Source organism: Cryptotermes secundus, unplaced genomic scaffold (genome assembly GCF_002891405.2).
Source record: "Cryptotermes secundus unplaced genomic scaffold, Csec_1.0 scaffold708, whole genome shotgun sequence".
Classification (NCBI taxonomy): domain Eukaryota; kingdom Metazoa; phylum Arthropoda; class Insecta; order Blattodea; family Kalotermitidae; genus Cryptotermes; species Cryptotermes secundus.
Window position 1 is genome coordinate 713,981 of NW_019726238.1, and position 8,402 is coordinate 722,382.

General features: G+C 36.6%; 1 protein-coding gene across 3 annotated transcripts in view; it reads left to right on the top strand.

The window, feature by feature from the left end:
* LOC111864105 (thioredoxin reductase 1, cytoplasmic) overlaps positions 1–7,199 on the top strand; it is a 21,872-nt gene extending 14,673 nt beyond the window's left edge. For all 3 annotated transcript variants that reach the window (XM_023851129.2, XM_023851131.2, XM_023851130.2), the window contains exons 9-13: positions 471–598; positions 682–811; positions 1,515–1,745; positions 3,829–3,963; positions 6,066–7,199. In XM_023851129.2, coding sequence (XP_023706897.1) covers positions 471–598; positions 682–811; positions 1,515–1,745; positions 3,829–3,963; positions 6,066–6,128 — 687 coding nt within the window. In that variant the 3' untranslated portion in view covers positions 6,129–7,199. The remainder of the gene's footprint in view (positions 1–470; positions 599–681; positions 812–1,514; positions 1,746–3,828; positions 3,964–6,065) is intronic.
* The last annotated feature ends 1,203 nt before the right edge of the window (positions 7,200–8,402 follow it).

Sequence of the window (8,402 nt, forward strand, 5' to 3'; positions counted from 1 at the left end):
GAAGGCTAATTGGATTGGTCATGTTTTATGCAGAAACTGCCTTCTAAAAGAAGTTATCGAAGGAAAGATAGAGGGGCGGATAGAAGTGACAAGAAGACGAGGAAGAAGACATAAGAAGATGCTGGATGACCTTGGGGACAGAAGAGGATATTCTCATTTGAAGGAGAAAGCTCTAGATTGCATTAAATGGAGGAACTGTTTTGGAAGAGACTGTGGACCTGTCATCTTGACAGATTACTGATGAATGAATGAATGAATGAAAAGTAACCCTCACTCATTCTCATTATTCAGTTCAGTCATTGTTTCTTCTAATCCTTAGTCATTCCTTCTTCAGACAAGAGCTTGAGGATTGGTTAAGTAGGGTGTTTTATCTCTTCTCTTCCTTCTCTCTTTCTTTTTACATGAAAGCCCCATACATTCTGGTTTTTAGTATATATGTACTGTTTCATAATTCTTCATTCTAATTTTAGGTTAGTGGAAAAATGGACAGTGGAGAAATAGTAGAGGGTGAATATAACACCATTCTCTTTGCTGTGGGACGTACAGCCTGTACAGAAAACATTGGCCTTGAACACATTGATGTGAAGATTAACCCAAGGTAATACTGTGGAGTATCAGAAGTACAGAGAATTACTGTGAGATCTATTGTGTACACCATTAATTCCCTATAATTTCTTTCAGTAATGGGAAAATAATTGTGGACAAAGAAGAGCGTACATCTGTGAGCAATGTATATGCTGTTGGAGATGTTATTGATGGGAAACTCGAGTTGACGCCAGTTGCAATACAAGCAGGAAAGCTGTTGGCTCAGGTAATTGCAGCATACCTGGACTCAGTATTGTTAATAGATCCCCGTAATTAGTTTGCAAACTGTCTGCATTGATGGTGTGTGCAGTTGTTACTAGGTACAGTATGTTAAAGTTCAGCAGTTCATTTAATTCTTTTAAGTGCTTTTGGATATTCAAGAAATTCACCACTGTTTATGGAACTTGGGGTTCTCTTTAGTGAACCATCTATGAATAACAAATAGAAATAAAACACCATGAATAACAGTTGTTACTCGCAAGACACCTTATTGCCTAATATGGACTGCCATTACTTATTATGAATATGCTCACATTCGCACATAATGGGTGAAGTTCTACACGTATATTCTCCAGTTTATGTGTAGGTTATCCAAGTGGTCACTTTGAGTCGGCTTTATGGACCAAAAGTTTGTTGAATTTGCTTGCTGCATGTCATGGCTGCCTCATACCCTTTCTTGTAAAAACTGTAGTAAAATGCTAAAAATTGTTTTTGTTTTTCTGATATTAAATTTAAAGAAGGCAAGCTGTATGGTACACATGGTAGCTTTGCCACCGATTACTGTAATCGTAAACATTTTATATGAAATGCATATAAAAGAAGTGACCAGTATTTTACTTTTCTGCAGTCATGTTCTTGCTCTGTTGTGTTAAGAGATTTGTGCTGTTTAATTCTAATAACTTTTCATAAATAAAATATTTATATTGCAGAGATTGTATAATAATCAGACAACCCTCACAGATTACGTAAATGTTCCTACAACAGTATTCACTCCTTTGGAGTATGGATTTGTGGGCTTGTCTGAAGAAGATGCGATTAAGCACTATGGCAGTGATGACATTGAAGTATACCACAGTTTCTTCCAACCACTGGAATATGCTCTGACAGATCGGGACAGCAACAAGTGTTATGGAAAACTTGTTTGTGTCAAGAGTGAAGAGGTAAGGAATTATGCAGGGAGTTCCAAATCCTTTTATTCTGAATCACTTTTTATTCTTTCTTGTTTAATCCTCATATACCATTGAGTCTTACATACACGAAATGCACCCAGCTCAAATTTTGACACTTCTGACCTGTATCTGCGGGATGCCCAGTTGAAATCCCATCCAGGACATCAGGTATCTTGACTGAGGATTGTTCATGTTTTTCCTCACTCCGTCCAGGCAAATTCTGGTGTAGTGCCTCAAATTAGGCCACACCCTCTTCCTTCCACATCTTTCCAATTCATTATTCACTGACTGTCCTATGATCAGACGCTATGTAGGAAGGTTCGGCTGCAAAACTCTTAACCACTAGTTTAGATGTTGAATTGTCACTTGTCAGTATTTTTAGTATCTTGTTGTGTCTGTATATCTGTGTTTATTGTCTGACCAAGCCTCTCCAGCATCCAGGGTATTTTCTTCTTCTGCTTTGTATTGTTCATGCTAGTTTGGATGAACTTAATGTTAGAGAACTCAAGCACTTCCATGTAAACACTCTGAGGGGTTGCCATTAAATGAAACCATAAGTAAAATATATTACTTTTTGTGTTTGAGAAATGCCACATAGAATGTTGAAGGATTCCAGTGTTTCAGTAAACACTGCAGTTACAATCTTCAGGTTAATGACTTTTGGGGGAGTTTCAGAGCCCTAATGCATAATTTGGCAGTGGACAGTGAGCTGTTGAAGGTGGGGCTGTGGAACAGGCTGGTGTCTGACAAGGGATGACCACACTTGAGCAGAAGGGGCCATGGAACTTTTTTTTTTGGCCTGGTGTTCATGAAGAGAGGTGGTGAAAGATATGTTTACAAATCAGTGTTTAGGACAGGAGATAATGGAACTGTCTTTAGCGACCATGTGATACTAAGAAGAGCTTTCTTTCTTTAATGAAATATATAAATCCTGCCAATTTTACCTGATAATTCTTTAGGACAATTAGCAGAACTGCTGTAATTAGTTTTATAATAGTTAATTGAATTTGACTGGCTGATAAATTGATAGAAAACCACAAGTCAGTCTACTGTATTGTGTAAAACATAAAATATTCACTGTTCTTTTGTATGTGACACTCAGTTGCATGTCACTGTGCAAGGATATCTTACTGAATATGTTCTTTGGCAGAGGTCTATGAATAAATGTCTTGTTGAACTGGAACTCTTTATTTGGTGCAGTAGTGTTGGAAATTCAGATTGGTGATATTGTAACAGTGAATCATTTGCCATTCAGAACCTTGTTTCAGTTTCATTTGATTTATGTCCAGATTTGACACACATTTCACTGTATGTTCAGCAGATTTCAGAAGTTTTTGCCACAGTGCAGATACCATTTTCATTGCCTCCCACCCTGCTACACCATTTTTCTCAGATGTTTCACACAGATTATAGTAGGTCATACTGCTCTCTGACATTATGCCTAAAACTAACTACAAACATATCTCTATGCCTTCTGCTACTAGCTCTGTGGCAAACTGACTGCAGTAAACTTTGACTGTGGTTAGATTGAGAGTGCAGCGCTGTCATGACACAGACGGAGGCCACAAAGTGTCATCTGATAATAACGCATCTATAAATGATCTACTTAGACTGATGGCTGAAGTCCAGATTTTTTAAATTATTGTTTGGCACTCTGAACATAAGATTTATGTTGCATTCAAGATCGGTGGGGGAAACCAAAGAACCCAGCCACTTTGTCTACCACAAATCATGAATGACCTGTTCTGGGATCAAACCTATGCTGTCACTTTGGGAAGCCGTGACTAACAGCCTGAGCTATGACATGGAACAGGTGCTGGTGATACAGTCCCATCCCAGTTGCTTTAGCACCTCATGTCTGGTGAATGTAACCAGCTTGCTCCCATTGTTTCTCAGACATTGCTTTGCCCTTTAATGCATGCTGTGGCAAAAATATTTGGAAATAGCTGTTGTTTAGTTTGCTTACCAAGGAAGTTAACTGTTTTCTTTTTTTGTTGGAGAGACATACTCGAGCAGTTCTTATAGAAAACAAGTGAAGTATTATGGGTAATAATTGTTTATCTGTCATTTGCAGGAGCGTGTGGTTGGTTTCCATGTACTTTCGCCACACGCTGGTGAAATAACTCAGGGATTTGCCATTGGAGTGAAGCTAAGAGCAAAGAAGTCAGATTTTGCTAACTTGATTGGCATTCATCCCACATCAGCTGAGGTAGGTCTGCACAAGAATTCAGTCAGTAGGGAAAATATAACTTGCATTAGCAGATTTCATATTTTATGAAAACTCAAATAACAACACAGATAATATTTCAGTTAACTTTTATTGCTCAAGTTTTGCACTATTTCAACAGTATGTGTTCACTGTTCTGCTGGCCAAGTGTTGCATTTTTTTGCTATTAATGCCATGGTCCCAGAGTTAAATTTACCTGTCATGCCCATAGTAAGGGATATGAAGTCAGGTGATAAAGGTTATCATCATTCAAGAGTATGCAAGTGATTTTTGAACATTTGATTTGTTTCATTCTGGTCCGTCACACTAACAATTACAAAGGCAAAAATAATACTGTCTAATGTGACTATTTAAGTTTTATCACTTGAGGATTTATCTCCCTTACATGTTTCAGTCCTTATGGATCATCCTGAGAGGGTATCAATACTTTCAGAAACTACTATTACAGTAGATGTTAATTGTATGGATACACATAATGCATAAAATGCATACTATACGCAATGTTCAACCTTCCACATTCACAGCGGCCTTCTTGGTGTTAAAACTTTTTAAAGAAGTTTGTTTTAAAAAACTTTCAAAATCAAGCTTAAAATTTATGAACCATACAGGTTCGCGTCAATTCTCCTATTATTCGTAGAGGTGGCTGGTCCTATGCTGCCTGTTTATCTTGCGAAAGGAGATCCTTAGTATTTCCGTGTTTATTCGTGGCCTGCTGTGTTGTTTACACCTCTACGAATAATAGGAGAATTGACGCGAACCTGTATGGTTCATAAATTTTAAGCTTGATTTTGAAAGTTTTTTAAAACAAACTTCTTTAAAATTTTTAACACCAAGAAGGCCGCTGTGAATGTGGAAGGTTTAACATTGCGTATATTACGCATTTTAGACATCATATGTGTATCCATACAATTAACATCTATTGTAATAGTAGTTTCCGAAAGTACTGATACCCTCTCAGGATGATCCGTAAGGATTGAAACATGTAAGGGAGATAAATCCTCAAGTGATAAAACTTAAATAGTCACATTAGACGATATTATTTTTGCCTATGTAATTTTTGAACAGTTGTGCAGTGTTGTCATAACTTCTTTACAATTCACAAGTTCTGTGATGATGCTGCCATCTTTGTTAATCTTGAGAAATGCTGGTAGTGTTAATCTGACTTATGTTATCAATTCTCAAATACATAGGCCATACCAAAGTCATAAAGACATTTAATTTATATTGAGAAAAAGGTACTTGTACAAAAACAGGTTCCTTCTTGGGTTACTGGAGATGCTTGTCTACTTGCAAAGCGTATGCAGCAGATGCATTGAGGAAAGCTTCCAAAGCAGTAGTGGCTGCATATCCATACTACTGACAGTACAAGGAAAATGTGTACATGTAATTCTTCAACTGTGTTGAATGCCAAGTGACTTACGAATTAAATTCACTGAGGACCGTGCATAATATAAGATGTTGTTACAAGTAAAACCCACATTGAATAGTGCTGTCTCCTGGGATATAATGCTGTTTAGTTCATTGAAAGTCAACTGAAATTTTGAAGCAATATATTGCTTCCATCTTCAGGGTTGAAGAATAAACCAAGCTGGTATCTTGCTTTGCTTATTCTCGAACCCTGAGGATGGAGGCGATATGTTCCTCTGAAATGTCAGTTGACTTTCGACGGACTACACGGTGTTATATCCCTTTGTAACCGCTGGTGTGGGAATCGGAAAACTCACATAATTGCATCTTTTAAGTTTCATCCTACGACCCCTAGATATATTTAAAATTATAGACATAATTTCATATTCTGTCTTGGCTTTATATACAATAATTCAGTGGAACTGCATCCAGCATCTAATGTAAAGAAGTTACAGTATATAGATCATTAATCTGTTTTGTTTGTAAATGTTCACGTAAAGATTATCATATTTGTTACAGTTTTAATAAATAAAACAATTAGTTGGTCACTACTGATATGCCATCTGTGAATATTGTATAGACAGCAAATGAAACAACAGGTTATTTCTACTGCCACGTTCTAACCATGTTATTAACCAACATTATAAATTGTAACGAACTGAACCTCTGTGTTGCAGATATTTACCACGCTTAACATCACAAAATCATCTGGAGAAAGTGTTGCAAAAACATCCTGCTGAGGTTAAAGCATGCTATTACTTGAAAATATGAAAATTTTGAAATAATTAACTGCTGTTATTTCAAACTTAATCATATTTTCAAAGTGATAGCAATGCTGTTTCTGACTAGGCTCTAGGGTGTCTTCGAGGCAGGTATGACAACTCTGTCCGAAACCTTTGGGTGGGCAGGGTTTGATGGGATCCCTTCTAACCTCACTGATGATTTCCCAGTTAGACTTGAAGTGTATTTTTCATGATATCTTCAATTTGGTATGCGTGGAGCTATGTTAAAAATATTAAAACAGTTCACTTCTTCTTAGCTTTTCAGCTATTTTTAATTTGTATTTAAAAGGAAGGTATTTAATTTGTTAATAAGTAATAGTATAATACAATTTACGATATTGTTATGAGACCAAGTTGTTAAGATATCTTGTTGGATTTAAAGGACTGCTTCGCTTGAAAGAGTTATGTAAATATTGGGTCAGTGTGATGAGAGTTTGGCTAATGTAGTTTTGTATATGAAGGAAATTGTGATAATTCGACTTGAAACCAATAGGTGGACATCATGGTAGTAGATGCAGAGCTCTGGAAGTGTGTAAAAATTTTTTCTTACACTTGGCTATCTTCAATTAATCATACCATCTGTAGTTTCCATAGTATTTATTGCACCTACATACACACAAAAAAGTAATTTTTCTTCATGTTGAATCATTGTTTTCAAGCCATTAGCAGAAATACACTAGCAGTCTGCAATATTTCACATTAAAGAACAGCAAATCTTCTGTCTAAGAAATCATGAAAAATATGTGCACCCTCTAGTGACAGAGGGAAAAGCTGCTTGCTCAGCATGGTTACAGAATGAAAAAATTGTTGACCTTGTTTAAGCCTAATTTTAAATGACCAAACCCCTGTGCAGAAGTTTGGACATTTGTAAATGATGAAACATTTTCATAGGAACAAATGTGTTGACAGTTGTCATGTTTTCTGTCACATGTTTTGATTTACAGTTTGAGCAATAAAACACATGCATAAACTTAATGCCTCTTCACTTCATCAGTCAGTGTTGTAATTATGAGGATGCATTACAAAAACATAAATCAGTTTTCTGGCTTCATTTATGACTCTCTCACCCTCTTCCTTTGTCTTCTTATATCTCTTTTGCTGTGTACTTCAAAAGTCATATTTGAAAACTTCCCCAACATTTAACAGAGTTTGCAGATATACATGTCAGACAAACAAACACACAACAACAATAATAATAATAATAATAATAGTACTTCCTCTGCCTTCATGTTTTTATTATTCCACTACGCTTTTAGTTCTAACAAACCATCGTCAGGTGAATAATCATTATACACAAAGGTTCATAGTTATGCTACAGTAGGATAACTTATATTGTCTAATGCTGGATCCATTGTTAAGCATTATTGGATGTCCAGATGAAAGGTATCCAAAATAAAAAATTTATATCTTGGAAAGTAATTGTCATACATGTATCAGTTTATGTCATCGGAAAGGAAAACCCTGTAAGCTTTTTTTCCTTCCATGCCCTGCTTACGACCATGCGCCGCCACATTTCTGCCGCCATGTTAGGAATCACTTGGACAGAGTGACGGCTCGGAGATAGATCAGCAGAAGTGGATCAGTCGCTAGGCCTCCTAGGGCACCAGATTTAACCCCACTGAATTTTTTCTTGTGCGGTTGTGTGAAGAACGTTGTCTACCAGGTTAAGATCAACGAGCTTCAGCAAACCCGCATAAGTGACGCTGTGGCTACGGTAACATCAAACATGCTTCAAACCTGGATATTTGTCATGCCACCAAGGGAGCCCACATTGAAATTTATTGAGAAAGTTATATGCGCAGAAAAAACTTTGATAGTTTCCCTCTGTAGTGGTGTAACCCATAAATGTGTATAATAACAGCTTTCTGAGATATAATGATTCTATTTTGGGTACCTTTCATCCGGACACCCTGTATATAGTGCATTGAAAGTGCCATGTAATCAGTGGGCACACGGTTAAGAAATATATATAAAAATACGTAGTTTGATGGTTATAACTGATGTAGTTAATAAGAGAAATAAGTGTTATTAAAATGCCATTCTTCTTCTGTGTATGAAAGTTAAATAGTTAAAATAGATACCTTCATATCATTAAAAGTTTGAGAACAGGAGAAAGGCAACAGTTAACAGATATATGGAATTACAGTGCTGTTTTCAGCAACATAGCTTTTGTAGTACTGCATGTTTTCTTGCTAATCTTGGGATGGCACTTGCAAAGAACTGTACATCCAG